The sequence below is a fragment of the Octopus bimaculoides genome, chromosome 8, assembly GCF_046866305.1.
Source record: "Octopus bimaculoides isolate indiv1 chromosome 8, ASM4686630v1, whole genome shotgun sequence".
Taxonomy (NCBI): domain Eukaryota; kingdom Metazoa; phylum Mollusca; class Cephalopoda; order Octopoda; family Octopodidae; genus Octopus; species Octopus bimaculoides.
Genome location: NC_142935.1, coordinates 52357564 through 52375775, shown reverse-complemented (window position 1 = coordinate 52375775; position 18212 = coordinate 52357564). Strand labels below are relative to the sequence as shown.

At 34.2% G+C, this 18212-nt stretch overlaps 1 protein-coding gene across 7 annotated transcripts in view; it reads right to left on the bottom strand.

Annotated features, from left to right (window-relative positions):
• Nucleotides 1-265: 265 nt before the first annotated feature.
• The window catches only part of LOC106881900 (uncharacterized), a 40225-nt gene continuing 22278 nt past the window's right edge, over nucleotides 266-18212 (bottom strand). For 6 of the 7 annotated variants that reach the window (XM_089356460.1, XM_089356458.1, XM_089356459.1 and 3 more), the window contains 8 exons: nucleotides 16459-16482; nucleotides 13441-13476; nucleotides 11255-11287; nucleotides 9640-9672; nucleotides 7505-7537; nucleotides 6807-6842; nucleotides 5447-5479; nucleotides 266-545 (listed from right to left, as the gene is read on the bottom strand). In XM_089356460.1, the coding sequence (XP_089212586.1) occupies nucleotides 5451-5479; nucleotides 6807-6842; nucleotides 7505-7537; nucleotides 9640-9672; nucleotides 11255-11287; nucleotides 13441-13476; nucleotides 16459-16482 (224 nt within the window). In that variant the 3' untranslated portion in view covers nucleotides 266-545; nucleotides 5447-5450. The other variant, XR_016242895.1, reaches the window with a different exon arrangement.

Genomic DNA, 18212 nt, shown 5'->3' with positions numbered 1-18212 from the left:
CTTGGATCAGTGTTTACTATCACTGTTTTAGTCTACACAGCTCTATCTAGGTACAATGAGCTAACCACCAAGAAACAAAAAGAAACATTGTGCAATAGACCAGAACTGTGTTCTCTTGCTGTCCTCAATTTATATCATAGTGCAATAGACCAGAGCAGTGGTGGGAGTTGATTGAAGTAAAGGAGTACATATTTAAAGCTAGATAATTAGATGCCACGGAACTAGGTCACCAAATGAAAGCATATTACAAGAAAACGAGACATAGTTGTTTTTATTTTCAGTTATGAAAATTATTTATTAAGTCACATTTGTAAGAACATTTCGGACTCAGATAGTCAGTGAGTAAATGTAGTTTTTTAGAAAATGTCTGGAAAAATAGCGGAAAATAGTGTCTCATCCACTGTTGACAGATGTTCTTAGTGATACCCATTAGTGAACGGTTAAGCAAAAAATAATCCTTAAAGGATGAACACCATTATTCATAATGAACTGCTTAGCTATAAATTCCGAGATTGTGCACTTTCTTCGACTGCTGTCCCCTAAAACTTTAGAAAAACGAAAAGAAAATCATTAAAATATTATTTTAATATGGACTCCTTCAAATTAGAACATATAAAGATAATACCAAGGCTCGAAAAAGAATTATGCACGTCCTCTCATGAACACACACATACACGCGCGCGCGCGCGCGCGCACACGCACACACGCACACGCACACGCACACACGCACACGCACACGCACACGCACACACACACACTCTCTCTCTCTCTCTCTCTCTCTCTCTCTCTCACAGATATTGCGTCTACCAAATCCACAAACCTACAGTGTAACAGATATGTAAAGAAACATTAGTATGCAAACTATGCATTAAATCTAACATACTTCGGTCCCAATTCCTCTTCTACAAACCATAATAAACTAGAAAAGGAACAAAAATAATGCACTTCGCATATTCATAGGTCACTCACAAACCACCTACACAAAGAAACAAAACAACTGAAATCGAAAGGATTTGTCTTTTAAAACTCCAAGTTCCAATCTTAACAGTTTCCGGCATATATACAATCATTACAAACACCGAGAAAAATTTAAAACACCATGGAGCAACATGTGACGTAGGTAGAGTGTTTGCCACGGCAGCTCTAAGGTTTGCGACCTACACGGACTTAATACAGTAATCCCAAAAGTGCCGTCCCCACAAAAGCGTTGCCCGGAGCGGACAACGTCCACCATCTGGCTACGCTGCCAAGGACAACAGAGAGCTCATCCACATTGTTACTCGACCAGCTGTAGATTGCAAGTAGATTTCTTTAAAATGATACCCAACCGTCTCATAAGCGAAGACATTAAATAATGTCTTGGGTAACCTGCACTTAGGAAAAAAATTTCATCAGGGATGCTGGATAAAAAAATAACATAGTGCTGTAGACTCACAAAAACATCCTTTAAACAAAATATCCCTCTTCGCCTAATCCCTCGTGGCAACAAAAGAACATACACATCAAAAATAATAGAATCTACAGGCGCAAAGAAGCCTCTCAAAGCAACAAGCGAACTTCTATGTCATCACTGTACCTGCTAGCAATAGCAGCCATATCTACTTCAAAGAACGCGCAAATGTCTATAAAAAGGAAGGATTCATATCGTTTCTAGAACTACATTCTGTATCTGAAATTAAGACGGATGATCATAGCTGGAGTGGCTTTGATCATAATCCTTTCAATCGGAGTTAATACGGAGCTAAATAATAATAGGCATGCAGATACAGAGTGAATATCGGAGATAGTGCAACATCTTCATACTGTCACTCTGCATCCATACGATTAACCAGTGTATCTCTTGAAACGTGGAGGCGCAATGGCCCAGTGGTTAGGGCAGCGGACACGCGGTCATAGGATCACGGTTTCGATTCCCAGACCGGGCGTTGTGAGTGTTTATTGAGCGAAAACACCTAAAGCTTCACGAGGCTCCGGCAGGGGATGGTGGTGAACCCTGCTGTACTCTTCCACCACAACTTTCTCTCACTCTTACTTCCTGTTTCTGTTGTGCCTGTAATTCAAAGGGTCAGCCTTGTCACACTGTGTCACGCTGAATATCCCCGAGAAATACGTTAAGGGTACACGTATCTGTGGAGTGCTCAGCCACTTGCACGTTAATTTCACGAGCAGGTTGTTCCATTGGTCAGATCAATTGGAACCCTCGACGTCGTAAGCGACGGAGTGCCAACTACTACTCTTAAAACGTGCCGTATAGTAAGTAGATCATGTGGATTGCACCTAATCATTCGATCAACTTCCTTCGCATCTTATATGTATTGCATTGTTCATTCTAATCTAACATGGTGCTACACAGCAACAACAGTATCTTGCTCGCCAAACTGTTCGGCACGATATTCTCTATGTAGCATGCAAATGGGAAAAGCATTTTGAAAAATCATTTAGCAACAGTTTATAAAATGTAAATGAAACAATAACAGAACCGCTAAATCAAGAATCATATTAAGAAAAGACATCCCTCCCTAGTCAACTTAGTCTCATGCATCTGCCTTTTTTTTTTTTTTGCTGCTCGTCAGTGGTAAGTTTTTTTCGGGTTATTCTTTATAGCTTAGTAATCGGAGATATTTTCAATAAAAATCCACGCACGAAGCAGATTTGAATGCATAATCTTTGCGTTGGTTATCAAATGCCTTAAGTTTACACAAAATTTCGCTTTTGTACTTGGTAGTGAAGAGTTGAACAAAGTAAAAAATTTTCTGAGAAAATCGTATCACTTCATTTTAAATAAAATATATCACATCGCTTCAGCGTGAATGTTAAATATACAGAATCTACTGCCATAATTATCTGAACAAACCAGTTCCCTGTAACAAAGATACTGTGGAGTATGTGGTTCCCGTATTTTTTCTTATTATTTTTGAAATATTATTCATCAGTTATTAGATATATACATTTTATCAGATCATCAATAAACACCATATTAATAGCAAAGAAGTACGTAAAACTGTAAACATAGGGAGGTGAAATGGAGTGTTCTGATTTCAGAATCAAATTCTAAACTGGGACTAAATCTGAACTCTAAATACTTACATCATGTTGTTCTCAATGATAGCCGTCTCTGTCTGAAGTTAGAAGCAAGAAAATTTCACTTGTTTCAAATTATGGAACATGACCAGTAATTTTGGGGAAAATAGCAAGTCGATTACATTGACCCCAGTGTTCAACTGGTACTTATTTTAACGACTTCAAAAGGATAAAAGGCAAAGTCGACCTCGGTGATATTTGAACTCAGAACGTAAAAACGGACGAAATACCGGTGAGCATTTTTTCCCCCGGTGCGGTAACGATTCTGCCAGCTTGCTGTCTTTCGGAAGATGTTCTAATATTCATATCAATACATCGACAGACAAGATTCATTTGAATATACAAAAGGGGCAACATTGGTTTCATACAAAAGCATGTTTTAGCTTTTTGAACAAAACCAAAGACATATGCACCATATGTGCGTGTATGTGCGGGTGGTGTAGGGGTTTTAGAGGTCGAACATGTGAACCTAACCTCCGCGCGTTTTCTCCTGGTTTTATTTTCTTTTTATCTCCTTTCATCTCTTCCATCTTTTCTCTGTTTCTCCTGGACTTTCTTCTAATATCCTAAAAGGGTCCCTGTCCGAAACGTCATAACTTTTACTCTTCATAGTCTTCCATTTGTATCAACCTAATGATATCAACTGTGAACATCCGACCCACCAGGCTACGCGTCTTCTTCACAAAATTAATATATTAAGAAACTCAAACACTCCATTCGTATGTAAAACGACAGGTAAGTTCATGCTAATTTTAATGCATGGTACATTAAGTGTGTTAAGAGTAACTTATCTATAACGACACCGCTAATCTATTTAATTTATAAATGAAGCTCGCTTTGCAACTATGTGGTTTCAGGTTCATTCCCACGAGGTGGCACATTGAGCATGTAGTTTCGAGTCGACTAATGTCTTGTGAGTGAATTAGGTAAACAGAAACTGTGTAGAAATCCGTAGTATATATACACACACACACGTGTGTGTGTGTGTGTGTGTGTGTGTGTGAGTGAGAGAGAGAGAGAGAGAGAGTGTGTGTGTGTGAGTGCGTGTGTGTGTGCGTGAGTGTGCGCGTGCGTGCATGTTCAGGGTTGTCTCTTGTATTTGCCAGGAGAAAAAATGAAATTGACATTTATCATGAACTAGCATCATTTATTCTTAAAGCATATTTCTTATTAGCTTTTTAATGCACCATGTATTAAATATATTGAGTTCAAATTTTGGCACAAGGCTAGCAATTTCGAGGGAGCAGGTAAGTCGATTAAATCGACCCCAGTGTTCACCTAGAACTAATTTTATCGACCCCGAAACGATGAAAGGTAAAGTCGAACTCAGAACAAGACGGATGAAATCCCGCTAAGCATTTTGTCCGGCGTGCTAATGATCCTGCCTGCTCGCCGCCTTATGTAGTAAGTATATTAACATTAATTTTCTTTTTGTGGTAAAAGACTATGTTTAATGCTGAAAGGTCATTCACTTCTTTTCTAATGTGTTAAATTTTCGTATTTATTTGCTAAAATTCATGTAGAAAACATTACAACTATACGATATAGTGCAGGCTGTGGTAAGACGTTTGCTTCACAACTACATGGTTCCAAGCTCAGTCCCACTGTGAGGTACCTTGGGTAAGTATCTTCTATTATGGCCCCAGGCCAACCAAAACTTTTTGAGTGGATTTCGTAGACGGGAACTGAAAGAAGCCTGTCGTATATATCTATGTATGTATGTATGTATGAATATATTTTTTTATATCTATATATCTGTGTTCGTGTTTGTCCCCCAGCACCAATTTACAAGCGGTGTTGGTTTGTTTGCATCCCCGTAACATTGCGGTCCGGCAATAAGAGGCCGAAAGAGCCGACAGAATAAGTACCAGATTTACAAACAAACAAAAAAAAAAAGAAATGGAATCGATTTTTTCGACTAGCCTCAGTGATCGAAACAAGTAAAAGATAAAAGAAAAGTCTGCGATAACTGGATGAGATGAGAAACAAATAGTCCCATGGTTAAGATGCCAGTCTATTGCCGGTAATGTTTTCCTGCAACTACAATTCAGTTCAACACTTCAGACTAACGAATCGCGGCTCGATTCCACTGTGAAACCACTGCTGCTACTTACAGGGTGGATCATAACCGTTTTGTGAGATCTTTTCCCATCTGATTGAAGTTAGCTGTTGAGTGGAATATACCTAGGTGATTACCTCATTGTTCTGACGATTTGACACGATTTGCTGACTTCGCAAACTTTCCAACACCTCTTAGATTCAATCTTAAGTTGCCTGAACTACATTGTAGCTATCTCGGAATAAAACATAATAATATTTCTAGGACCACTTGAATAAGGTTAGTAATTTCACTTAGTATACTCACAATTTTAACCATGGCGGGTGTAACGTCTTCTGACTGCAAAGATAGAAACAAAATAACATTTTATGTCACTGTAATGATCAGTATCAATGTATAAGCGTTTTTTTTTTTTTTTTTTTCAGTTTATTTCCCTTACTATGGATGTTCTGCTCACACCACATTTTAATCAGTGGTCTTTCTGGGACTTTATTTCACTATCTTGTTGTTCTAACCACTAGTTCACTTGCTCAAGGTCATTTTAAGACATTAAATTATTAGACTAAAACATTTGTTTCCTTAATTGTTACTATGTCTGATCCGCACTAAGTTTTTTGATATTTTATCTTTTAATTTCATATTTTTATACTGATTCCTTTTAAAGTTTTTTTATTGAGACTTAAGGTTTGTTATTTTAAATTTTGTAAGGTGGGCATTTGGAAAAAGACTTTTTAGTGGATTAATTCGTATTTCGTATTAGTTCCAGCAAAAATATTTGTATTTACTGTAAAATACATCATTATATTCGTAGTTAATTATTAATTATAGATTACAAATAAGCTATCTTCATTATACTAAATTATACTTTATAAATACATTCATTTTATTTATTAATTAATGATAATAATAATGATAATAATAGTATATGAATAATTTTACTTAATGACATATTGTGATCAAAAACATTTATTTCCAAGTACGTGTTTCTGTTTTGGTTTTTTTTAAATAGCTAATTTATTTATAAATGTTTAAACTTTTACTTACAAAATTATTTTACTTCGATAAACTAAGTAATTTAGTATTTGTTCTAGAAATTATTTATGTATGAATAAGTAGATTACAACAATTAATATATTCAATTATATATTTTTGAATAATTGTAAATAGGTGTATTAAACATTCAAAAGTTTATCTCTAGTTTACAGTGTCGGAGAAATGAAATGCGCTGTTTTATTTTTTCGGTCGAACAGATTATAATATAATCACATGATTTTGATATTTATGGTATATAATTGTGTTACATCAGGAAAGCAAATTCTAGATAAGCTGTATTTGTCCACTGGCCTGTTCCAGGTATGATTGTCTATAAAGACAGCCAGTAGATTTCTTAAACTAGAAAGTTGTGCGAAGTGAACCAGACATACGTCAATTATATCATTAACTATAATAAGTATGAAATCAATTTCTAATATTTAGAAAAGGGATTGTCGCAGAGAGATGGGTAAAAACTACTTCCGGCACTAAGTTACATCCATCTACGTTGCCGAATGTTCACATTTGGCTACGGCTGACTTTTCCTTAGATCGTACCAGGGTAGATAAAATAAAGTACCAGTCAAGTATTAAAATTTCCCAGTTAAAATAAGATTATAGATTTTCATACTTACATTGTCTACGCGAATATCTTCTCAAGTAAACTCTTCCTATATGGTATAAAACAAGAACAATAATTTCCAATTAGATCATTATTTTCAGTTTATTCTCGAGGGTAGGATTAAAATATGAAATTCGTGAAGCGGAAATATTCATAGATTCAAATTTCGGTGATAAGTGTCAATTTGAAAGAAATTAAATTACTACATTCAAAATACGAACACAAGCTGAAGGTCTTATATGTAAATAGCTGAATTTTTTTCCTCGATTCCGTTCTGAATTTCAATCACAATTTGTTTCAATTTTTCGATTTAATTCGAGTTAAAATTTACACGTGATTTTGAGTCTAAGATAACACACTCATATTCCGCTTTTCAAATTTCAAACGTACAAAATGTTTTTTTTTTTAAGTACTAAAAACTGAACAGGAAATATTCTATTTAAAATATTTTGGATTATGTTAAATAACCTAATATGATTACAGTAGATAGTTACTCCTTGAGATCAAATTTCACCGATGTCAATGCTGAACTTCGTTCTTCCGGAATGGATAAGACAACTGTGCCATTCAAGTACTGAAGTCGATTCAATAAACTTTTCTCTCCCGTCAAAAAAAGATTGAATTTATACCAATTTTAGAGATTAATTTAATGTAACCACACATTAACTAACTCTTCGCAGATAAAATGTAATTCTAGATTGGTATACTTACGATATTTATTCCAAGGTTTCCTATAGTGTCCATCTGTATATTATAAAACAAAGTGAAATATATTAAGAAGAAAATAATTATTTTCGGTATATTATTTTCATTTTATTCTGGGAGATAGAACTAAATTATGAGATTTGGTCAACTGATATTTTTGCAGATGAAATTTTGTGAGAAGAGTCGGTTTGAAAGAATTTTAAATATTGAACTTAAGGTACGAAATCTGGAAGTCAGTACTTAAACAATTAAAATTATTTTTTCGATTCCATTCCAAAATTCAATTAATCTTTTAATTTTTCAAATGTATTCTATTTGCCATTCATTCATGATTTTGAAACAAATTTCAAACAGGCGAAAATAAAATACAAAAATTTCTTTTAAAACTGTTGGAAATACAATACTTTGTTTGAGATCATTTGAATTTCATCAAGTAATCGAGGTAGAAAAACTATGATTACGAAATAGTGCATGACATTCAACGTCTCAGCCGCCGAAATTATGTAGGACATCTTGGAATGAATATTAACAGGATTCTCTATTCTCACACAGTAAAGTCACCGACAAATGTCAATGTAAAATAGGGCAGTAAAAGCAGTAGAAAGATCTAATTTAATTGTATGGACCCACTAACGCTCAATTGTATTATCGAGAGCATGGTAACCTACTAAGTGGTCTATGCATTTTAAGAGTCTCGTTAGTAGATTGACATGTGTTGCGAATAACGAGAATCAAAGAGCAGTGGACAAAATAACTTTTAGTATTTCGAAACCCACCAAAGATGGCTTTGCTTTTCCTTCATACAGATTCTATGAAATAAAAACAAACCAAGTATTGTAGCTAATTGATACGCAATACATTTCCCCCAAAAATGTGAGGCTTTGTGCATATGTTAGAAATAAATTTTGGAAAAAGGTGAGAGATTTAGGGGCAATTTTACGTTTGATTTAATCGATCTAGTGCTAGATCGGTTCTAATGTTATCAAACCCAGAAGATGAAAGGCAAACAAGAAATCAGTGGAATTTGAAGACAAAGTTAATGGCATAAGGAAGAAATGTTGAATATGTAATCAGCTTTCTGCAGCTATGCCACTCTGTCATGCAAATGTTAGTAATAGAATTAATTTCTTCTTATACGAGCACAAAAGCGTTGTATTAAATGGGAAAGAAAAAGTAGCGTAGGGTGCTTAACTTATCCCCAAAAACTGTCAAAAACGCAAGTGAAATGACTTCAATCATCCCGCAGTTTTTGAGTTCATAATATTTTATCTATGTGTCTGGGGGTGGGACTCTGCAAGAATGGTGAGATCAATGCAGGTGATGTTCAGCTTGAACATGTGTGCATCTACAAGTGCCGGAAAATATGCTTAGGAAGAGAACTGCAGAAGGTTGCCAGCAGAAGAAAATATTGATAGAAGTTCATCTAGTAGAATGTGGTACGCAACTAGGTGATCCATAGCAACGAAGGCAGTTATCGCATTAATAGAAACTGCAGAGAGAGTACACTGCATATTTGTAGTTTATTGGCTGTATTGCATCGTACACACTTCATAAACATGCAGAACGAATAGTTCCTTATCGAAATTTATTTGGTTTATTTATACATCTATGCTAAAGTAATATATAATATTTATATACGCAAAACTATAATCATAACCGTATTTTGTAGCTCAAAAGTTTCATATGCTGCTTTTATAAAAGCGATAATTATATGCGTTCACTTGTGCTGAAATCTGCATTCACTGTGTGTGTGTGTGTGTGTGTGTGTGTGTGTGTGTGTGTGTGTGTGTACGTGCGTGTATGTGTGTAAAATTTATCACCTATTGAAATATTTTGTTGCAGCTTAATAAATAATTCTATAGAGGCGAAGAATAAAAAAGGTCGTTAGAATGTTGGACAAAATATTGTCCAGTAATTATATATCAGCTTTTCTGCTTTGCGATCAAATTGCGCTGACGTCATTTCTGGTTCTCAACTTTCCCGAACAGATAAAATATAGTTCCAGCCAAGTACGGACGTTGATTCAATATACTATACCCTCCCTTATACAAAAATTAGTTTTTTAAAAGTGTCAGATATCAATACATAGAAATATCACATATTAGATCCTGTAGTAAAAATGTTATTCTAGATGTACTTACGATGTCCTTGCCAGTGTCTGCCATGATGTCTATCTGTATATTATAAAACAAAGCAAAATATATTTAGAAGAAAAGGATTCCCTATCAGGACATTATTTTTAGTTTATTCTGGATTATAGGACTAAAAATATGAAATACATTTAGTAAATATTTTCACATACCGAATTTTTAGTTCATTTGTAAGAAATGAATATACAGAACTTAAAATGCGAACAGAAAACAAAAGTCAATATTTAATCAACTGAAATTATTTATTCTATTAATTCCATTTTGAATTTCAATTTTATTTTTTAAAGTTTTCGACTGAATTCGATTTCATATTCTCTAGTGACTTCCTTTTAAAACGATACATTCATATTCTGAATTTCGAATTTCAAACGGACGTAAAAAATTATGAACAAATGATTGCTCAAAATAAATAAACAGAAAAAAGTTAACAGTTCAGAATATATTGGATTACGCCAAATATAAGGGGTACTTTAATTATATCAGCGGTTGGTTATAATGAATTTAACTATTGATAGTCAACGTATATACAATTTAAGATGTAAGATGATGGCTTTAGAAGTATCAACAAATTTTAATCAAATTTAATTTTATAATTATTCTCAACTTGTTTTTTTTTTTGTGTGTTTCGGGTTATTAAAGGTACCGGACATACTTAAATAACATAAAAGATTTATTGCTAAAGGATTAATGAACTTATTTATACATTTATGTTAAAGTGTGTGTAATATTAAGATACTTACGCAACAATATTTAGATAGAGTCATAACCGTTTCTTTTTTTCAGCTCTGCTATTTCATGTTATAGCATGGAAGCAATTATATGCGTTCAAACTTAAAAATAACATTTACACTTAACAATATCTGTATATATTAAGTTTATCACCCATTGAGGGATCTTATTGTACCTTAATACAAATAGCTATTAAGAAGGCGTTATTGCTGAATCATTAGAACGTCATATAAAATCCTTTATAGAATATAAGTAGCTATACCTACTTTGTCCTAAGTTGAAATTCTTCTATGTCAATGTTAGCTTTCTTTCTTCCGGAGGGAATAAGTTAAAGTGCTAGCCTAGTACTGAGTTCGATTCAATGTACTTTATTCTCTCATCGAAAATATCTAGTCCTGTACAAATGTCAGAAGTTAATATAGAAAGTGTGGAGGCGCAATGGCCCAGTGGTTAGGGCAGCGGACTCGCGGTCATAGGATCGCGGTTTCGATTCCCAGACCGGGCGTTGTGAGTGTTTATTGAGCGAAAACACCTAAAGCTCCACGAGGCTCCGGCAGGGGATGGTGGCGAACCCTGCTGTACTCTTTCACCACAACTTTCTGTCACTCTTACTTCCTGTTTCTGTTGTGCCCGTAATTCAAAGGGTCAGCCTTGTCACACTGTGTCACGCTGAATATCCCCGAGAACTACGTTAAGGGTACACGTGTCTGTGGAGTGCTCAGCCACTTCCACGTTAATTTCACGAGTAGGCTGTTCCGTTGATCGGATCAACTGGAACCCTCGACGTCGTAAGCGACGGAGTGCCAACTAACTGATATAGAAAGTTACACATTGACTTTTCTCGATTAAAATATAATTCTAGGTTTGTTTTACTTACGATTCCCATGCCAATCAACATCATGATGTCTACCTATATATTAGAAAACAAAGCGGAAATATCTTTAGAAGGATATTATTTTCAGTTTAAAATACAAGTTTCATCAAGCTAATATTTTTATAAACCAAATTTTGTCTGGTAAGAGTTAATTGAAGACATGAATATATAGAATTTAAAATATAAGCATTAATCGAGAACAGATATTTAAACAACTGAAATTATTGATTTTTCCGTTCCATTCCTAATTTCAGCAACAATCTTTATAACTTTTTCAATTGAATTCGATTTCACATTTTCTTGTGAATTTGATTTAAGTCAAAACACAAAATTTAAATATGCAAACGGACCATAAATGAAGAAAAATAAATAAATAAATAATAAATAAATAAATAAATAAATAAGAATTTTTTTTAATATTTAGAATAAATAAATAACCAGAAAATATTCCGTTTAGAATATTTTTGATGATGTCAAATAATCAATACAGAACTATTTTTTTATCACAACCAACGAAATAATGTAGATGTGGAGGCGTGCTATCAAGATTATTAATAGAATACTCGGTCCTCATAATGTTAAATTATCTTGTAGATGTAAAATAGTACATTTAGAATTACAGAAAAGACAGATTTGACTTGATTATACGAGCTTACGGGAGCTCCATAGTGCATTCAGTAATATGTTAAGTGATATATGTGCAGAATCACAGGATAGTAAACGAGATAATTAATGGTATTTTGAGACCGGCCACTACTTTCTTGTGTTTATTTCCTGTCTTTTTTCTTGTATTATTTTGTTAATATATCTGCGAAATATATATACTCTACCATATTCCCTGTTTCTTCCCTCAGTTAACTGAGATGATACAATGTAATGATAATACAGTAGGTACAATTATATAAAGAAAACACTTCGGGACAGCTAATCAAAATCATAAAGAAAACGTACTGGAAGACAGTCGAGTGAACAATTTTAGCTTTATTTATTTATTCATTTATTTATTTATTGATAAGATTGAAAGTTGTTGGTACATCTTCAGAAATCTTTACACTTTCCATTCAATGTTATGAAATACCAACGATAAATTCTGAGATTCTTGAACTAATATCCTGTTTCGTTGAAGCCATATATTAATCTGATTAATTATATCTGAAGGACAGCTTCTTCAGCATTATATATTTTCAGTACGCCGACTTATACTTTACTCTTTCACCAAAGCTTGTAAATTCTTGTCTTTGATCTAGTTCGTTATTTAGCATTAAGCATGAGGATTTGTAAATTTAAAATATGCTGATAGATTTTGAAAGTTTCGACAGAATTTAGCAGTAATTAAATTTCATAACTATTCATAGCTTGAGATTTCTTCTATTTTTGCCTTGCTTTTAAGTGTGTGTTATCGTACATACTTCATAAACATGCAATACGAACGAAGCTTTACCGAAAAGCTATTTAACTCATTTACACATACTTAATTTAATGATAATCTCTCGATCCAAGGAAGACGGTTCTGTAATTTCTTGCTCAACACCTTATACAGAGGATTTGTTTATAATGATCAAATGCTTGTGCTGCACATAAGCTCACGTACTCCATTAAACTGATTTTGCCTTTACAGATGCGCGGTGTGCCACACGTCAAGTGCCGAAGTGATAGTATACACATATATACTGAAATATATATATCTAATCCTTAAATAAGGGAAAATATTCGCATAAAACTTTACCAGAATTTTACAGCTAAGCTATTTCATATGAAGGTAAGATGACTTTGTGAAAACTATATACGTTCAGACAAAAAGCTGAAGTCTGCATGTATGCATGTATGTATGTATGTTTTTATGTATGCAAGTATACCTGTATATATGTATGTATGAAGTTTATCATCCATTGAAGTATTAGGATAGTAAATGATAGATTAGAAAGATCGTTAGAGCGTCGGACAAAATACTTTGCAGTAGTAAGTTGCAGCCTTATAATTTCTGAGATCAAATCCCGAAGATGTCAGATTTAGCTTTCATCCTTTAAGAGTGGATAAAACAAAGTACCAGTCAAGTGCTGAGATCGATTCAATATACCATACCCTCTTGTCAATGATATGTAGCTCTGTACCAATGTTACAAATCAATATATAGAGTTATCGCATATCAATTTTTCGGTAAAAAGATTATTCTAAATTTGTATACTTACGATGCCAACGCCTGCTACCGTAGTCATGATCTTTATCTGTATATTATAAAATAAGATGAAATGCATTGAGAACATTAACTCCGAATGAGAATTTGTTTTTGTTTGTTTTGTTTTTGTTGTTTTGTGTATTTTCTTTTCTCTTTTTGGTTTTGTTCTTTCTTTCAAGGTCGGGGAGTAAAATCTGAACTTCACACAATTGATAATTTTTATGATATGAGTTATATTTGGTGACTGGAAAACTTCTATTTGTAAGAAACTCCGAACTCAAATCGAAAAACAATATTTAAAATCTAAAAGAACTCTTTGTTAGCTTCCATACCGAATTTCAATTACAATATTTTTCGATTCAGATTTCATTTTAATTTCTCATTCACTCACGATTTCAATTTTAAGAAACAATTCTCATTTCCCCATTTCAATTTACAAATGATGGAAATAATGATGGAAAACAATAATAATGATAATAATAATAATAATAATAATAATAATAATAATAATAATAATAATAATAATAATTATTATTATTATTATTATTATTATTATGATAATAACAATAATAATAATAATGATGATGATAATAATAGTAATTATATATATATATATATATATATATATATATATATATATATATATACACGACAGGCTTCTCTTCAGTTTCCGTCTACCAAATCCGCTCATAAGGCTTTGGTTGGTCCGAGACTATAGTAGAAGACGCTTGCCCAAGGTGCCTGGCTCTGTACAAGGTCTTCCCACACTTAAAAATATTCGGATACAGTCACCGCTTAATTTTTTTTAACATCTCTATTACGTATTGTATATTATGGGTAGCCATAGCCGAACAAGTCAAAATAAACAATGAAAAAAAACCGTAATAGAATGAAGGCATGTAACAGTGTGAGTGATAAGTCTCTGAACACCTGCTGATAGAGGTGCCCATCATTACTACATTTTTACATAAAAGTGTTGACCCTTGCAGGACTGAAAAGTCACATAGATGCTGCTATAAGAGAGCAATCAAGCGATGACATTCCGCAAAATTGAGTTTCAGTCATCATGTATGTATGTATGTATGTATGTATGTATGTATGTATGTATGTGTGTATGTATGTATGCATGTATGTACGTACGTATGTACGCACGTACGTATGTAGATATACATGTATGTATATATATATATATGTATGTATGCATGTGTGTATACGTGTGTGTCTTTATATGAATATATGTATGTGTATGCATGTATGTATGTATTATGTATTATGTATGTATGTATATGTGTATCTCCAAGTTTATGCATGGATAGATGCGATAAATTCGCTATTACACAAAGAGAACGACTTTTACGATCATACTTCAACACGCACTCACACACGCATGCGCGCACAAACATACACATACAAACACACACAAACACACATACACACACACACATACACACACACAGACACAAACACACATGCAAACACACATACACACAAACACACACGCAAACACACACACACGCAAATACACACACACACATGCAAACAAACAGGCAAACACATACATGCAAACACACACGCAAACACACACGCAAACACACTTGTCGCCTATAATTCTGTGCATCTATTAATTGATTCTTGCTTTGTAGACATACATTTTTTCCACCAGGGTACTTGGACGCGTTTTTCATCTAGATATGATAAAACAAGGCAAATTTAGTTAGAAAAACAATTACTGATACTTTTGCGCACGGAGAAATTTTACGTTATTTATTTATTTATTTATTTGTGTATTTATTTATTTATTTATTTGTTTGTTTATATTTTTACTTATTTATTTTTGAAATGTGGGCCAAGAGATTTACATTTGAAATTCATGATAATGATAGTTTTCATAAGTCGAATTAGCTGGTTGAACGAGTTCATTTGGAAGAAAGAAAGAAACAAACAAACAAACAAACAAACGAACGAACGAACGAACGAAAGGAAGGAAGGAAGGAAGGAAAGAAAGAAAGAAAGAAAGAAAGAAATGAAGAATGGAATGTGAATATACGAGGTGATATCAAAGAGTTGGAGGACTAGTAATGCATAAATAAAAAAATAACTTATTTACCTGAGTTTTAACATCATCTACTTCGAAATAAGTAACCTTGTGCTGCAATACACCAGCCCTAGCATTCCTATCACTTTTGGAATCCGGACTGGAAGTCGTTTTCCTTAAGCGAGTCGAGGACTTTCTCCGATTCGTTCTGGATTATCACAGCGACATGAAGATCAATATTAGCTCTCATTTTACACGCAACCGTGTGCTGTCATCTGTTGACGCTACAGAACTAGTCGGAAAACTTTTTGTTACCAACTCGCATACATACATGTATATATATGTGTGTGTATGTGTGCGTGTAAATGTGCATGAGGGAAAGATAATCCAACTTGAAATCTATAGTGTTTTTAGACTTTGATCAGCCTGCATTTTTTTGTAGTTTCTTCGTTTCTGAGGGCACTCTAAGGTGTAGTTTAAGCAGAGTCAGTCGTAATAGTCAAGTTGCACGTGCGGCTACATCTTCAAAAGAAGAGCCGTAGGCTAACTAGGAATGAGTTTAGCCTGCCATACAGGTGTATGACTTTGCCATCATGAAAACCCGTGGGAAGAAGGCATAACTTCTTTGAAATAAGGCAAGATGGGGAGCAAAAGGGTGGCTTTACTCAATAACAATGCGACAGCCATAAGGTATATGGAAAGATTATTCTTCATTGAAGAATTACCATATATTCCGGTATACAAGTCGAATTTTTCAGACCAAAATTTACAACCAACAAAAATAAGTCGACTACTTCACTAAGATTGCTTTGTTGGACCAAAAATCCCACGTAAAAAGCAACAGAATTAGAAAAGATAGTGACAATGTTTGATTGTTTATAATTGCCCGCTTACATCGACTTGTGTGCCGGAAAACAGAATAAATTGTTACTTGTTCAGACCTATTACATATAATTATTCACGGTTAAACATAAAATTATTGGTTTGTATACTTACAATCCAGTTGTCTAAACCGTTGATCTATAGATTATAAAACAAAGAATTTAATTAGAACAATAATGTTGATTCGAAATAATTTCTATTAGTTTTAAGCGAACTTTATTGATATGAGAATTTTGGAGTTAATGAAAGAGAAACTGAAACACATACAGAAATTCGTTCTTTTGAAACGAATTATTTTTTTTTAGGTCGATTCGATCTCGGATTTTAATTACAATATTTAAAAACTTTTATGCATTTGTTTCATTTTCACCTACACTAACGATGAGAATTACTGAAGTCGCCCGTTTTTGTTTCATTCTTTTTTTTTAAATTAGAAATTTCAAACCGATAATTGCAGATGGGGTGGGGGGGGAACAACGAAACAGAATATTTTGGATTATGTTCTATGATATAGCATTGTTACATAACAGAATTGTTATATAATATATAATATAGGATCGTTGTATAATTAGTGAATGACATATGTGTTGTCACAAAGAACGAAACTATGTGGAACATGTTGCTATGTTAGATACAGCAGAGTAGTCTGTTTTAGGAGTGCTATGTAACAGACAAAAACCAAACACAATACTGTCGAATAATGGAAATAAAATAACTCTACCAAAATAATATACACAATGGATTTCTTGAATTTGATTTGAAAATATAGAACATTGTACTGTTTTACTTGTTTCAGTCATTTGACTGGCCATTCTGGAGCACCGCCTTTAGTCGAGCAAATCGACCCCAGGACTTATACTTTGTAAGCCTAGTACTTATTCTATCGGTTTCTTTTGCTGAACCGCTAAGTTACGGGGACGTAAACACACCAGCATCGGTTGTCAAGCGATATTGGAGGGAACAAACACAGACGCACACACACACACACACATATATATATGCATATATACGACGGACTTCTTTCAGTTTCCGTCTACCAAATCCACTCACAAGGCTTTAGTCGGTCCGAGGCTATAGCAGAAGATACTTGCCCAAGGTGCTACGCAGTGGGACTGAACCCGGAGCCATGTGGTTCATAAGCAAGCTACTTACCACACAGCCACTCCTACGCCAATAATTGACAATCAGTAAAAAGATCGCCGGTTATCGATACAATCACGAATATAAAGACCCGTAAGTGTATTGGCATGGGTTGTGGATCAACTACTATGGAGTTCCTCCTCATCTCCTTCCTCCTGGCTTTCATCCTCCTACTCTTCCTCCTCCCCCTCCTAGCTGAGGACTTGCTCCGATTCGTTCTGGATTATTACGGTGACATGAAGATCACTGCTAGCTCTCATTTTACACGCAACCGTGTGCTGTCATCTGTTGGCGCTCCAGAACTAGTCGGAAAACTTTTTATTGCCACCTCCTATACATACATGTACATATACATGTGTGTGGGGGTGGTAAACGTGCATGAGAGAAAGCTAATCCAACTTGAAATTTATAGTGTTTTTAGACTTTGATCATCCTGCATTTGTTTTATATTGTTGATAGGCATTTATGATTTACAAGCCTTTTGTCATTATCAAATTTTATGCGTCGGAATTGTTTGCCCCACCCCCAACCCACCCCTTATTCCTCCAAAATAAAATCAAGGCTCGAACTTCCTAGAGCCACAAACACACTGCAGTTATTTCGTTGCAGCAGTCGGGGTATAATGAACGTCTGTTACAAAAAAATATGGCCACTTCTGTAGTTTCTTCGTTTCTGAGGGCACTCTAAGGTGTAGTTTAAACAGAGGCAGTCGTAATAGTCAAGTTGCA